The following is a 16,735-nucleotide window of genomic DNA, read 5'->3' on the forward strand; positions in this document are numbered from 1 at the left end:
TGCAAAACTACAACTCCCAGCATGCAGAAACACTCCACTAGCAGTGTCACAAGAATGCCGCAGCACTACGCAAATAGCGTAGGGCTAACGCTAGGCTCCTATCGCTGCCTACGTTAGCCCTACGCTATTTGCATAGTTCTGCGGAATTCTTGTGACACCGCTAGTGCAGTGTTTCCCAACCAGGGGGCCTCCAGCTGTTGCGAAACTACAACTCCCAGCATGCCAGGACAGCCTTCGGCTTCCGTAGGAGGGCAACAACCCAGCAGCAGGACCGCTACCTCCACCTTTGTGCAAGGAGGAGCAGGAGAAGCACTACCAGAGCCTTGCAAAATGACCTCCAGCAGGCCACAAATGTGCTTGTGTCCACTCAGTCGATCAGAAATAGACTCCATGAGGGAGGTATGAGGGCCCGACGTCCACAGTTGGGGGTTGTGCTTACAGCCCAACACCATGCAGAATGTTTGGCATTTGCCAGAGAACACCAAGATTGGCAAATACGCCACTGGCCCCTGTGCTCTTCACAGATGAAAGCGGGTTCAAACTGAGCAGTGTGACAGACATGTGACAGTCTGGTGACGCCGTGGAGAACGTTCTGCTGCCTGCAACATCCTCCAGCATAACCGGTTAAGTGGTGGGTCAGTGGGGGGTGGCATTTCTTTGGGGCTCCACACAGCCCTCCATGTGCTTGCCAGAGGTAGCCTGACTGCCATTAGGTACCAAGATGAGATCATCAGACCCCTTGTGAGACCATATGCTGGTGTGGTTGGCCCTGGGTTCCTTCTAATGCAAAACAATGCTAGACCTCCTGTGGCTGAAGTGTGTTAACAGGCACCCCCGTTCCCCACACCTGAATCCGATTGAGCACATCTGGGACATCATGTCTCGCTCCATCCACCAACGCAACGTTGCACCACAGACTGTCCACCTCATCAGGAGCATGCCCAGGCATTGTAGGGAGGTCATACAGGCACGTGGAGGCCACACACACTACTGAGCCTCATTTTGACTTGTTTTAAGGACATTACATAAAGTTGGATCAGCCTGTAGTGTGGTTTTCCACTTTGATTTTGAGGGTGACTCCATATCCAGACCTCCATGGGTTGATACATTTGATTTCCATTGATAATTTTGTGTGATTTTGTTGTCAGCACATTCAACTATGTAAAGACGAAAGTATTTCATACGATTAGTTCATTCATTCAGATCTAGGATGTGTTATCTTAGTGTTCCCTTTATATTTTTGAGCAGTGTATAGTCTCTCATGAAAAATGTTCTACCATTACTATATGAACAAAAATCCTTTTTTTTTATTCCATATGTTTACAAGTCACACAAATATTGGCCAACATTTATCATTGTAGGTGTAAGTGAAGCATTTTTTTTACCCCTTTTTTTGTGAGCTGGTGATGTGTAGGAGAACCAAATGTATTAAATGGTCAAAGAGAATTTGATAAATTTTGTGCAGGTCACATTTTCTGAAATTTCACTCTTCACATACACCAAAACGCTACATCATGTCTGGACTGGTGTAGTTTTAGAGACTTTTCAGTGGCTTTGCGCCTTTTTTGCTCCTTTTCACAAAAAGGCGCAGTTAATAAAACCCGTCCATATCATGTCTATTGCCAAAATCAGTGGATTGCAACTCAAAATCAGCAGTAATGTGTAAAAAAAAAAAAAAAGGTGCAAAAAACACGGCTTGCTACTTTTTTTGCCCCTTTTTTAGACACAAAAAACTGTCTAAAGACAATGATAAATGTGGGCCTTTGTGTCCAAATTTCCAATTGCCGGTATTTTGGAGCTAAGTAGATTTATTTACATCCTTATTAAAAAATACACTTGGAGATAAAATCATACCCTGGGATGGTCCCCTCTTAGATTACATTTTAAAATTACATGGGGGGTATGTATGAAGGATTTTACCCTGTTTTTTTGACTGTGATTTGTCTCAAATTTCCTTTTTTGTCACTTTTTGCGACAAACAATTGCGCCAAATGGTTTAGAACAAAATCACTGATTTCACTTTGTTAGTCGTTGTCAGGCCCAAGGCCTGATTATGGAAGCACACATGTGTTTTTATTTGTGTATAACCTAAGACCTGGGGGTGAATACCTTCATATAAATGCACTGGTCAAGACCAGTATATGGAGGGTTAATCCAATCACTTTTTCCAATAGATCACCCCTTGGGGCAATCCAATAATACCCTAATTTCCCATATACCCACTAAAATATATAACCTTTATTGTAAACTAATCAAAAATAACCACACATTTAAAAAGGTATCAGAGCAGTGTTCCTTGGTTTTGATCTAATGTATTATAAATATCTCCACTGAGATTATTAGTTACTGTCTGTCGCTGAGTGTGCCTACAGCTCACACTCTGCTTCCTCCGAAGACTGCTCTGATATAGTTAAAACACCCTACTCAGCCCCCCCCCCCCCCGACATGTTTCGCTACTATGTAGCTTTGTCAAGAGGTATGGGGCTTCTGAGTGGTGAGCTTGTGGGGATGTAGGGTAGGTAGGGTGTAGGTGTGCAGTGTTGAAAGGGTGTTGGATTAACCCTTAACTGTCATGACGCCAGGGTGCGGTCGGTCTCTCTCTCTCTCTCTCTCTCTCTCTCTCTCTCTCTCTCTCTCTCTCTCTCTCTCTCCTCTCCCTCTCCCTCTCCCTCTCCCTCTCCCTCTCCCTCTCCCTCTCCCTCTCCCTCCCTCTCCCTCTCCCTCTCCCTCCCTCTCTCTCCCTCTCTCTCCCTCTCTCTCTCCCTCCCTCTCTCCCTCCCTCTCTCCCTCCCTCTCCCTCCCTCTCCCTCCCTCTCCCTCCCCTCTCCCTCCCTCTCCCTCCCTCTCCCTCCCTCTCTCTCCCTCTCTCTCCCTCCCTCTCCCTCTCCCTCTCCCTCTCCCTCTCTCTCTCTCTCTCTCTCTCTCTCTCTCTCTCTCTCTCTCTCTCTCTTTCTCCCTCTCCCTCTCCCTCTCCCTCTCCCTCTCCCTCCCTCCCTCTCCCTCCCTCCCTCTCCCTCCCTCTCCCTCCCTCCCTCTCCCTCCCTCCCTCTCCCTCCCTCTCCCTCCCTCTCCCTCCCTCTCCCTCCCTCCCTCCCTCTCTCTCTCTCTCTCTCTCTCTCTCTCTCTCTCTCTCTCTCTCTCTCTCTCTCTTTAGTAAATTGGAAATAACTTTACTGCAACTTTTATGCAGGTTAACGGTAGTCTTTACAGAGGACTGGACTTTAGGTTCCTCACAGTTGGTTAGGACCTTGTAGGAGATAAGCTCTGAGGCTTGCTTTGCGCTGTTCCACTGAATTTAGGATTTGGTTTTAGGTTCAGTAGTCACATAGATTTAGGATTTAGTTTAGTTGAACTCACGGTTTTGTATTCGGCTGAAGTTAGCAGGCTAAAGGCCTAAGTTCTCTTGCAGAATTGTACAGAGTGATGCTTTCTCTAGAGATGATCAGGAGCAAGAGAGCAAGGATTGGATACAGCGCCCTTATATGGCAAGGTTGCAGGCTCATAGCTTATTGGTTCCCACCAACTGTCAGTCCTTTCACAAAGCATTGTGGTACATCATGTGACCCACTCACGTGACCTGGAAGGTCCTTAAGCTTAACCTAACAGTAGGCTTAGTAGTCATGTGACCTAAGGTCCTGGAAGTAATATACATATCTATATTATGTACAAATTATATACATCAAACACATAAAATTAAAGAAGGAAGAGGTGACAAGGGGCTATCCCACTTGGAGGATCCTAACGGTATGCAGGCACTCTGACTTTGGGGACTTAGCACACAAGGTACGGTACAATGTACGGTATCGGGACACCACATAAGTAATAATAGGGGCACAGGGGGGGGGGGGGGGGGCCCGCCCCGGGTGCCACTCTCAAGGGGGGTGCCAGGGGCGGACTGACCCGCCGCCGCAACTACTGAGGATCTGGGACACTCGTCCCAGATCCCCAGCAGACAGCGCTACATTCTCCTGTATGCGCGATACACGCACATACAGGAGAAGGCATCCCCTCTGTGTAAGCCGCATCTGCAGCTACACAGAGGAGACGTGACCTCTGCCCCCATGCAGCACGCTGTACAAGCACCGGTGACGTCACTCATCGCCTGTACTGTGGAGGGGAGAAGACGCGGGCCCTGCAGCTGAGGAGATCACTGCATGGGACATCAGGTGATCATCCTTTTTTATTTATTTAGGGAAGGGGGGAGTGCTCTGTATATACCTATGGGGAAGGGGGGGGGGGTACTCTGTATATACCTATGGGGAAGGGGGGGGTACTCTGTATATACCTATGGGAAAGGGGGAGGGAGAGGGGGGTGCTCTGTATATACCTATGGGAAAGGGAGGGAGAGGGGGGGTGCTCTGTATATACCTATGGGAAAGGGAGGGAGAGGGGGGGTGCTCTGTATATACCTATGGGAAAGGGAGGGAGAGGGGGGTGCTCTGGATATACCTATGGGAAAGGGAGGGAGAGGGGGGTGCTCTGCATATACCTATGGGAAAGGGAGGGAGAGAGGGGGGGTGCTCTGTATATACCTATGGGAAAGGGAGGGAGAGGGGGGGTGCTCTGTATATACCTATGGGAAAGGGAGGGAGAGGGGGGGTGCTCTGCATATACCTATGGGAAAGGGAGGGAGAGGGGGGTGTAGCTCGATAAAATATAGCAGATGAGTTGGGGGGTGTAGCTCGATAAAATATAGCAGATGAGTTACGCCCTCTGCCGCCTTCTCTGTGCTGCATCACTTTTCATTTCCTGTAGTCGCCGCCGAAAAGTGACATCCCTGATGCAGCACAGAGAGGACGTAACTCATCTGCTTCACTGACCTCGCAGCCCGCAAGACAGCGAAGCGCAGCCAGGTTTGGAAAGGGAAAGAGTGGTCTTCAACCTGCGGACCTCCAGATGTTGCAAAACTACAACTCCCAGCATGCCCTTACAGCACTTGGCTGTCCGGGCTTGCTGGGAGTTGTAGTTTTGCAACATGTGGAGGTCCGCAGGTTGAAGACCACTGGATGCCACAGGAGGAACATGATGGGGGGGATGATGAGACGGGGAAATGATGAGGGGGGGGGAATGATGGGGGGATGAGACGGGGAAATGATGAGGGGGGGGGATGGTGAGGCAGGGTGGGGGGATGATGAGGCGGGAATGATGAGGGACATGATGAGACAGGGTGGGGGGATGATGAGCGGGAATGATGAGGGACATGATGAGACAGGGTGGGGGGATGATGAGACAGGGTGGGGGGATGATGAGGGGAAATGATGAGGGACAGGATGAGACAAGGAGGGGGACGATGAGACAGGGTGGGGGGGATGATGGGGGACATGATGAGACAGGGGGGGGGATGATGAGACAGGGTGGGGGGATGATGAGGGGGGAATGATGGGGGACATGATGAGACAGGGTGGGGGATGATGAGACAGGGGGAAAAAGATGGTGGGGGAGGCACTAAAGGCTTAATGTCTGTATGGCTAGTGGTGGTCTATGACAGGGGGAAATGATGAGACATGGGGGTGGCGATGAGAGGGGTAAATGTGGCACAGGGACTGATAAAAGGGAAGGAATGATGTGGCACTGGAGGGGACAGGACCAAACTGAGGTGCAGAAGAAAATGAAGTTGGGGGGATGATGTGGCATTTAGTCCAAGTCATATATTTTAAATTTTATTTTTCTACTTAAATTTCCCTGTTAAAATGGGGGTGCGTGTTATACGCCAGTGCGTGTTATACGTCGATAAATACGGTATATTTAAATAATTTAAATTTATTGTGTGTGGGATTTGGGTGGAATAGGAGTGTGGCAGAAGATTGATGAGCTGCAGAGCCTAGCAGGGGCCCTTGCCTTTTTTTTGGTCCGGGGGCCCCGAGTGTTGTCAGTCCGCCCCTGGGGGAGGGGGTATAATTAGAGGGGGGCGTGTGGGGGAGGGGGTGCCAAACAAAGGGTCTGCCCTGGGTGCCAAATGCTCTAGGTATGCCCCTGGAGCTGTGGACATGAAATTGGGGGGATAGACGGGAAATGGAGGATGTGGACGTGAAATGGGGGGATAGAAATGAAATGGGACGAAGGGGGGAATGTGAAATGGGGGGAAATGTGAAATGGGGGATGGAAATTATATTTGCAGATGGAAATGAAATGGGGGGGGGGGTTGACATGAAATCGGGGGATTTCATACCTCTATAATCGTAATCGCACATTTTCCCAAAATCGCGCAGTTCTAATTGTTATTCATGTATACCGAGAACCTTGCAATGACATTGCCTGTGATGTGTACATGTACAGAAAGCAAGTCCTCTCTCCATTGGTGCTTGAGGGTTATTGTCATGCTTCATATGCCTTCTGTGGTTATACATTTAATATTCTGTTCTTAATCGGAAGCAAAATATTCAACTTTCATTACCATGTCCCACAAGGTTTCCTAATGTAATTGGGTTTTCTTGCATTTAAACGAATTCTAGTACATTGCAGTTGTTATCCTGGTAGCAGATATGTAGCCTGTGGACCTGTTATACTCTGACTTTGATAAACAGTCTTTCTGCCCTTTATCCAGGTCCCACAGGCCATAGAGCATGCAGTTTTTTTTATTGAGATATTGGAGGACTAGGAGGAATGTGATTACATAGCAGCGTCTGGCAGCGTCCATGCTGTAATCTGCAATCCATGGATCGCACCCGCTGACATTTCATTACTTTCTCATTTGCTAATTACACTTCAGATTTGTTTTGTAGGGAGGATAGATTATGAGGGCCCCAAATCCATGGCACCTGCTGCATATTGTTTCTCAGTCCATATTCAGTGACATTGCTGCTCCTCTCATGTCAGGTTTCATTATCCATCTCTCTTCATTATCTGTCAGAGTATTGACTACAGTCACAGGGGCTTTTGTTTAGTTATTATGCATTAGATAGGGGAGCGATAGACCTACAGTGTGCTGCATAATTTATAACCCAGAAGTCCTGATAGTGGAATTAACTTAAAATAAGTTATATTGTGTAGAACAGATGTTGTGAGTAGCTAAAAAAAATGTCCTTGCTATATCACAAGACGAATTGTGTCCTTCCTTAACCTCTCTTCAATTGCAATAAACATGTCATGATGCTGGTTCATTACAATCTAATCCCAGTAAAAGAAATAAGTATATGATCAATGTATGGCAGCCTATGACCAACACATGACATTCGTCAAAGCGTGTATCATATATATACATGTCTTTTTTTTTATGTTTAACATCTCACACTATGTTGTTTAGAGACAAGTTAAAGGGGTACTCCCCTCCTAGACATCTTATACCCTACTCATAGGTTAGGGGACAAGATGTCTGATCACGGGGGTCCGGCAGCTGAGACCAGACCCCCCCCCCCCCCCCCGTAATCTCTGGGCCAGCACCATGTTGATCTGAACATGGAAGCTTGGAGCTTTCCTATTTGTAACATCACACCACGCCACCTCTATACACGAATGGAGGAGGCGTGACAGCTGTGGTCACCTGTCATCCGGCACAGACCGCTCCATGCACCGGGTGACTGGGGTGCCACATCGGAGTTTGTGGGGGTCCCAGAGGACAGACCCCCGCGACCAGACATCTTAAGATGTTTAGGGGAGGAGTACCCCTTTACCCTCACCCTTCTGTAAGCAATCTAAGCTAGTGCGTAACCCCTGTTGCTATGTAAGAGAAAGATAAGTCCATTGGATGGATTTTCTGTTCTCAGAGTAGCAGCTAAAAGTTAGGAAATTTCTAATGAAGACTATTTATAAAGCTGCTATAATTTGCATTTAGGAAATCAACAATAAAAATGTGTCATTAGCATCAAACAGAAGAAAGCCTAAGGATAGGTTTTCACTTTTTTTTATTTATTTAGTTATTTTTTTTAAACCTAAAAAAACACCAGCAAATATGCCAAAGAAACTTCCACAGCTTTTTCCTGTGTTTTGGCAGTTTTTCTGACGCTTTTCCTGGTGTGTGGAAACAGCCAAATTTGTACCCTGAGGCAGGTTTTTCACTGTCTTCAGGTACCACTCTGTGGGTCAGATGCTGAGTGCCCGGTCCACAGAGTGTAAGGAGATGAGGAGTGATGTACGGCATCACTACTCACCTCCCCGGCAGTATAGTATACAGAGGTGCATAGTGTACCCATATATACTATACAGGAGCCGGGAATCCTGTCACCAGACTCACAGGACTCCCTGCTCTTATAGCCCCTTTGGGTGGTATACACTATATACAGCTATCTATATATATATATGGTATATTCAGAAGACGAGGTCCGCTTACCTCCCTCGGTCCCTATCCCTGCTGGGTCCATGTAGCTCTGCCCCCTAGTGATGACATCATTAGGGGTGGAGCTACAGACGGGAGCCAGGCTGGTAAGGGTGTGAGGCTTTGTTCACATTGTCCATTTTGTATATTGTGAACAGACCCTTCTGGCTCACTGTAAGTTCTTGCTGGGCAGTAGATATACAATGTATAGCTACTGCTCAGCATCAGCTGTTCTCCCGACTCTGTAGCCATTAGCACAGCTGAGTCTCCACATTCACATCAGGAGGATCGCAACAGGTGTCAGGAGAAGTGACATCCGCTGTGATCTGTCCCTTACTGCAGGTACTACTGCTCCCAACATGCAGCACACACTGCTCCATGCTGGGAGCTGTAGTACCTGTGTAATGTATAGATGCGGCCGGCCCCTCTTCTATGGTCCCCTGCACTGCCGTATATATACAAATATTCATATCTCCCACAGACAGTTGTGATTGGCTGGAACCATCTGGCCAATCACAGCTCTTTGCTGGAAATATGAATAGGTGTATATATACGGCAGTGCAGGGGACCATAGAAGAGCGGCCGACCGCATCTATACATTATACAGGAGGATCACAATGGACCCGGGGCGATCTGTCAATTAGTACAAGTACTACTACTAGTAGTAGTACTAGCTAAAAAAAAAATTTAAAAAGTGGAAAACACACACACTACATTTTTACTATTGTCGGCTACATTTTTAGTTCCCTATCCGCTCACATAAATTGATCCCTGTATAAAAATGAATAAAAATTTTGTTATAAAAAAGATACATTTCGTTAATAAAAATTTCTATCACTACTGTATATTTTGATAAAAAAAATTTTAATGGTACCCTATGAAATTTTTATAAAAAAAGGTATCTCCATCACTTTTTTGTCCAAAAAAGAATAAAAACTGCCTGCAAAAACGCCAAAGTTAAAACCCACATGGCAGTTTTTTCACTCTTGCAGACTTCAATGGGAGGAAAACGCCAAGATTTTCCCGAAAAAGCACCAAAGTCTCAACAAGAGGTGCCCAAAAACGCCAAACTGAAAAACGCCAAGCGAATATGGCATTTTGCAGTTTACTATTGACTTGCAGCTAACATCTGGCTGCAGTGTTTTTTCCCCAAAATAACGCCATGCGGCAGAATGGGCGTTTTTATTGGCGTTTTTGCAAAAGAAAAAAAAAGTGGAAACCTAGCCTTAAGGAGGAATGGAGGTGATATTACATAGTAAAATACCATTCAGCCAGGGCTCAATTCCTGCAGGAACATGTGGGAACTGAGTTCCTGCACCTTTTTCACAACAGGAACACCGTTACCATTAGCAGTAGTTCTACAGGACCGGCCCTTGAGTAGAAATCGTGGGTGAGTTCCTGCACTTTTTTCCCCAGGACTTGACCCCTGCATTCAGCTAGCTGTTACATTAATAATATGGGGGCATGCACAAAAGGGTAAAAGTTTTGCTTATTTCCAGTTTCGTCAGGGGGAATTCCCCTGACAAAGCTGGGCTTAAGTGAATTGTACGTTGGGGGTATGCCCCCCATGGTTGGTTTTGTACATAGCTTTGTATTAATGTGTTGTGATTATTGTTGCTCCTTGATACTTATTTCGCTGTACTATGCAGTAAATATGTCATGTATATGAAGATAGGTAGCCATGTGTCATGTTTTCTTATGCCATGGTTTTTTTTTTACCCCGTTGTGCACACTCTTCTCTGTAGATATAGTTTTCATGTTATTTTTCAAATCCCTCCTTTTAATATGTAATAGTAAAGCTAATATTTTTCATATAAAATGCTGATATAAACATAATAAATAACAGTATATTAAAGGAGTATTTTGATGCTAGCATAAAAAATAACAGTGCTGGGCCTCAGAAAAAAAAGACATACTTACCTATCCTGCTGGTGCCCTGCAGCTTCTGTTTGGCTCCTCTGCTCCCCAGATCGGTTTTCTTCCTGCTAAGACTGCTCAATGCACGACCTGCCTGCTCAGCCAGTCGCTGGCTGCAGCGGTGTCGTGATTGGCCGATGATTGGCTTAGCTGGCAGGTCTTGCAGAGAGCACTTGTCTCAGAAGAAGTTAAAAGACTGGGAGACTGAGTAGCCGAACAGGAGATGCATAGGTTTAAAGGGTACTCCGCCCCTAGACATCTTATCCCTTAGCCAAAGGATAGGGGATAAGATTTCTGATCGCAGGGGTCCCGATGCTGAGGCCACCACAATCTCCGTGCAGCACTCGATGTTCTGAGAGCGCTGAGTTTGAGTAGCTGTGGTCATGCCACACCCCCCTCATGACATCATGTCACATCCCCTCCATTCATGTATATGGGAGGGGGCATGGCACCAGTCACGCCCCCTCCCATAGACATGAATGGATGGGAAGGATCCCTATTTTTTGGGGCTCAGAACCATATTACTTTTTATGCTAGTGCAAGAATTCCCCTTTAAAGGAAACATGTCATCCTGTGAGTCTGCTGGGGACCACCCCAATGATTTATAGTTCAGGCAGCATGAAAGTGATGACAGGTTCCCTTTAAACATTAACCACACTGTTGCAGATGTTAGATATATGCATATGATGCGCATCACACCCCAAGCCACATCTTTTGTTTGGTGGGCTTTAGAGTTAACATGTACCCATGACAATATGTAAGTAACATAAGAACCTAATTCTTATTCTTGCCACCAGGCATAAGATTTGGATGTTCCATCACATTCTCTCATCTGGAAGTCTACCTGGAAATGAAATGTTGATTAACTTTATGGCAGATAGTTCTAGAGAGCGCTCCAGGACCATTGTTACGAGCAGTGTGATTTCAGTCCAGATGCTTTCTCCACTTAGGCAGAGATATGTAGCATTTACATAACCTGGTTTGTTCTCTGCGGAATAAGCTTGTGCAATTGTTTCTTTTTTTATTTCAGTCAGGTTCAAAGACGACAAAACATCCTCAGGACAGAGCGGCAGAAATGGTGAAGAAATCTGTGGAGGATAAAGTCCTGATTTATGAAGCACAAATTGCAGATGACAAGATTAAGCAGGTAACGAAAATGAGATGTGACCGGATCAGACGAGGAAGACTTATCCAGTTACATGAGTGTTTGCTTTTGATTTGTTCCTTCTAGTTCTATGAAAATAAGACTCGCTTCAAGAAATGCAGCCTATTTAATGGTGTGCAAGAACTGTTCCCCCTGGGAGCTATTCATTGAAGCCTCCTCTGTAGACAGGGTTAGTGCACGGGCATAAAGCTCTTGTTATAATAGGCATGGAAATGTCATGCACAAAATATCCACCTTATATTCTTCTTTGGAGATGAAGATTGATATGGAAAATACAGAACTTTAAAAGGATATTACGGTGAGATAGAAAGGGCACTGAAATAGTAAGGGAAGTCTTCAGCTTACCTCCCACTGGTCTTGCACGGATCCTCAGCCTGGCCTGGTACGTGTCGTAGAGAAGAAAGATATTCTGGATCCAGCAATTCCGTAAAACATCAAAGTTTATTTGTAATCCAAAACATTAAAATCTTGCAAACAAAGCACTTACTGCACATTACCTAGCCAGTGATACACTGAAACATGGACGCGTTTCGAGCGCAGGTGAGAGAGAAGTGATGGAGTGCCCTTTCTATTGTAGAGAAGAAAAATATTCTTAATCCAGCAATTCCATAAAACATCAAAGTTTATTCGTAATCCAAAACATTAAAAGCTTGCAAACAAAGCACTTACTGCACACCACCTAGCCAGTGATACACTGAAACATGGACGCGTTTCGAGCGCAGGTGAGAGAGAAGTGATGGAGTGCCCTTTCTATTGTAGAGAAGAAAAATATTCTTAATCCAGCAATTCCATAAAACATCAAAGTTTATTCGTAATCCAAAACATTAAAATCTTGCAAACAAAGCACTTACTGCACGTTACCTAGCCAGTGATACACTGAAACATGGACGCGTTTCGAGCGCAGGTGAGAGAGAAGTGATGGAGTGCCCTTTCTATTGTAGAGAAGAAAAATATTCTTAATCCAGCAATTCCATAAAACATCAAAGTTTATTCGTAATCCAAAACATTACAATCTTGCAAACAAAGCACTTACTGCACACCACCTAGCCAGTGATACACTGAAACATGGACGCGTTTCGAGCGCATGCGCTCGAAACGCGTCCATGTTTCAGTGTATCACTGGCTAGGTGGTGTGCAGTAAGTGCTTTGTTTGTAAGATTGTAATGTTTTGGATTACGAATAAACTTTGATGTTTTATGGAATTGCTGGATCCAGAATATCGTTCTTCTCTACAATAGAAAGGGCACTCCATCACTTCTCTCTCACCCACTCAATGTTTTCCCTTTCTTTTGCATTTCTGTACCATAGTGGCAGACTGTGCAGCTGATATGGGGCCCTTGCCTCATCTTGGTTGGCCCCATTCCTTTTTCTGTTGGTAAGAAACTGTGCTGGACTACTCTAGGGAAACTACATTGTCAGCAAATTTATGGAGGGGGGTATTGACCAATGGGTCATGGAAAGCAAGGGGAAATAAACACCAGACACCTTTCTGTCCAGGAGGGTAAAATCAGAAGTTATAAAAGGAGGCCCATTTCATCAAAGGGGCCCTCTTTGTTCTATGTACAACACTGCATGTTTGAAAGAGAACCATAGGATATCAGGGTAGCTTCACACATGGCTTAATTTTACGTTCTGGACAAATCTGCCAAACTGCATGTTTTGATGTAGATTTTGATGTAGACCTACTGTGAAAATTCTTAGCACTCCTCAACAAAACTTTTCCTTGGCATAAAATTAAACCACATTTAAATTCACCCTTATGGAGGATATATATTATGCCTTTAGGAGGCGTGTGCAATAGTGCTGCCGTCCCTGCCACATGTGCCACTTCCAAAATAGATTATAGACAGGTAGAAGAAGTGGGGCTTGCCTCTATTAAAGGGGTACTCCGGTTTTTGATTTTTTTAAATCAACTGGTGCCAGAAAGTTAAACAGACTTGTAAATTACTTCTATTAAAAAATCTTAATCCTTCCTGTACTTATTAGGTGCTGAATACTACAGAGCAAATACTTTTCTTTTTGGAACACAGAGCTGTCTGCTGACATCATGAGCACAGTGCTCTCTGCTGACATCTCTGTCCATTTTAGGAACTGTCCATAGAAGCATATGTTTGCTATGGGGATTTTCTCCTAGTCTGGACAGTTCCTAAAATGGACAGAGATGTCAGCAGAGAGCACTGTGCTCATGATGTCAGCAGACAGCTCTGTATTTCAAAAGGAAAATGATTTCCACTGTAGTATTCAGCAGCTAATAAGTACATGAAGGATTAAGATTTTTTTTAATAAAAGTAATTTACAAATCTGTTTAACTTTCTGGCACCAGTTGATTAAAAAAATAAATAAATAAAAAAAAAGTTTTTCACCGGAATACCCCTTTAAGTTCCTATACCTTAGTAGGTTATCCACTGTATGTAACAACAAAAGAAAAAAAAAGGAGTTTACACAATACCACTTGAATAAAATGTAACTTTTATTATAATTATAATAAAATATGAACCAACTGGATACAAAAAATTGGAGGACCTCAGAGCTAAGGCCGAGCAACTATACAGGGAGCATAACACACCACAGATATTTGGGAGCACTGCCAATCTCAAAATTGACTAAGTATGATGTCTCTCCTATACATGGAGAATACCTTACCTACCCCTCCTCAACATAAAGTGCAAACTGCTACCTAACATGGAGGTGTGTGGCATTCTATAATAGAATGTTAGGTAGCAGTCTGCACTTTATGTTGAGGAGGGGTAGGTAAGGTATTCTCCATGTATAGGAGAGACATCATACTTAGTCAATTTTGAGATTGGCAGTGCCCCCAAATATCTGTGGTGTGTTATGCTCCCTGTATAGTTGCTCGGCCTAAGCTCTGAGGTCCTTCAATTTTTTGTATCCAGTTGGTTCATATTTTATTATAATTATAATAAAAGTTACATTTTATTCAAGTGGTATTGTGTAAACTCCTTTTTTTCTTTTGTTGTTATATTGTGATATGAGTTTCCCACTATAAATGAAGGATCATTATAGACACCATGTAGCTGAATATGGCCATTTATTATTTTAGGTGTCAATTTGGATTTCTTTTTTGTTTTTGGTATCCACTGTATATTATGCTTTTTTTTTTTTTTTTTTTTTCCCACCATTTCAAGACCTCTGCTTACTGTTAATAAATAATAATGTTCTCCCTGAACTGCAAGGTTTGAAATCTTTGAATCCTTACTGTTTTGTAAATAGTTTTTTTTTGTTTTTTTGCAACAGCTGAGCGTTTGCTACAGTGTATCATCAGCAAAAGCAGAATTCTGTATCCTGTCTAGGACTCCAGATTGGAAAACTTTTTTTTAGGCATTGTGGACATTAAAGGGGTACTCCACTGCTCAGCGTTTGGAACAAACTGTTCCAAAAGCTGGAGCCAGTGCCGGGAGCTCGTGATGTCATAGCCATCCTCATGACATCACGCTCCGCCCCCTCAATGCAAGTCTATGGGAGGGGGTGTGACATCACGAGCTGCCAGCTCCAGCGTTCGGAACAGTTTGTTCCAAATGCTGAGCAGCGGAGTCCTCACCTTTGAACTAGGTAACAATTTATTAATAAAAATGTGTTTACTTTGTGCATAGTAAGCAGCCATAGCTGGGGTTTCCTTCTGCCAGAGCAATTTGAGAAATTAAAGGAGTACTCTGGCAAAAATTAACTTATACCCTCTCCACAGGATAGGGGATAAGTAACCAAATTTGGGGGGTCTGACTGCTGGGGCATCACGCCATCTCCAGGATGGGACCCCAGTGCTTTAAGTGAGAAGCGCGTGTAGTCTACTGCTAGATGGCACGTGCTCCATTCATTTCTATGGGAGCGCCAATAATGGCCATACTCGGGTCTTTTGTGCGCTCCCGTAGAAATGAATGGAGCATATGCTGGCTACAGCACGTGCTCCTCAGCGGTCGGATCCCCAGCAATCAGCTACTTATCCCCTATCCTGTGGATAGGGAATAAGTTCATTTTCGCCGGAGATCTCCTAAAACCTTAGCTGCGACTTGTTGCCTTGGGCAAAACAGACACAATGCAGATTGATTAATCTGGACCAATGTGTTTAGCCCCTAAGTATAACCAAAGACTGACCACCATCAGAGACCTTGAAAATAGATTCTCTTTTTATCTATGAAGGTGCATTCACACCCAGCAGATATGTTGCAGAAAATTTTTCATCTGAATGGGAATATTTCTAATGAATAGGACTATTGCAGAGATTTCTGCAACTAATCTGCCATGTGTGAACTTACCCTACACTACATAAGAACAGGATATGGCACTGCATTGTATGCTTCAGTTCACACTTATACTCTGAAGGTCAGTCACTCTTACCGACACGCACCTCTCACTCCACCTTTGCAATTATGCTTAGCACCTGTCAGCACTGGCAAAACCAATAGAATATAAAACATACATGCAGCACTCACCACTTGTGGAAGATTTCTTCTTTATTCTTAATACCCAAGAAAATTGCACAGAGACACAAAATAGTGAAAAAGTATATATAATCTTTATTAGTGGTGACTGGTTTAAAAACAGAATTAAAAGGAACGACAGTGGACAGACTACTGAGGCGTCTGGATGAGGGGAAGAGACAAAACTGGGCTACAGAACATCAATAGAAAATGGGAGATAATAAAGTGACCCCCATCCGGGTGTATATACATGTAAAGGGTATAGGCTGTACAAAAATATATACTAGCAATTACATACCAACATATGTAAACATATACACTCAGAATGGCTGTATAGATGTAAATCCCGTATTGCACAATGCCCAGAGAAAAAAGTTTTTATGACCGCACCATGGAGTAAGACAATGAGTAAAGTATACAATTATGAGAGTGATAAGCGGGTAAAAGGATAGAGAGTCCCAGGAACCGGGATAAGACATACACAAATGTTCAACAATCACCGGAATCCTGGAAAATATGACTCAAGTATAAATCACCCATCTCACATCACAAGAGCATACAGCGGACATCTTACCCTAAGCCAGAACGCCAGGGCTTAGGGTAAGATGTCCGCTGTATGCTCTTGTGATGTGAGATGGGTGATTTATACTTGAGTCATATTTTCCAGGATTCCGGTGATTGTTGAACATTTGTGTATGTCTTATCCCGGTTCCTGGGACTCTCTATCCTTTTACCCGCTTATCACTCTCATAATTGTATACTTTACTCATTGTCTTACTCCATGGTGCGGTCATAAAAACTTTTTTCTCTGGGCATTGTGCAATACGGGATTTACATCTATACAGCCATTCTGAGTGTATATGTTTACATATGTTGGTATGTAATTGCTAGTATATATTTTTGTACAGCCTATACCCTTTACATGTATATACACCCGGATGGGGGTCACTTTATTATCTCCCATTT

At 44.2% G+C, this 16,735-nt stretch overlaps 1 protein-coding gene across 3 annotated transcripts in view; it reads left to right on the plus strand.

Annotated features, from left to right (window-relative positions):
- EVC2 (EvC ciliary complex subunit 2) overlaps positions 1 to 16,735 on the plus strand; it is a 164,903-nt gene that overhangs the window by 104,747 nt on the left and 43,421 nt on the right. For all 3 annotated transcript variants that reach the window (XM_056555125.1, XM_056555126.1, XM_056555127.1), the window contains one exon: positions 11,199 to 11,315. In XM_056555125.1, the coding sequence (XP_056411100.1) occupies positions 11,199 to 11,315 (117 nt within the window). The remainder of the gene's footprint in view (positions 1 to 11,198; positions 11,316 to 16,735) is intronic.

The sequence above is a fragment of the Hyla sarda genome, chromosome 1 (genome assembly GCF_029499605.1).
Source record: "Hyla sarda isolate aHylSar1 chromosome 1, aHylSar1.hap1, whole genome shotgun sequence".
In the NCBI taxonomy this organism is placed as follows: Eukaryota; Metazoa; Chordata; class Amphibia; order Anura; family Hylidae; genus Hyla; species Hyla sarda.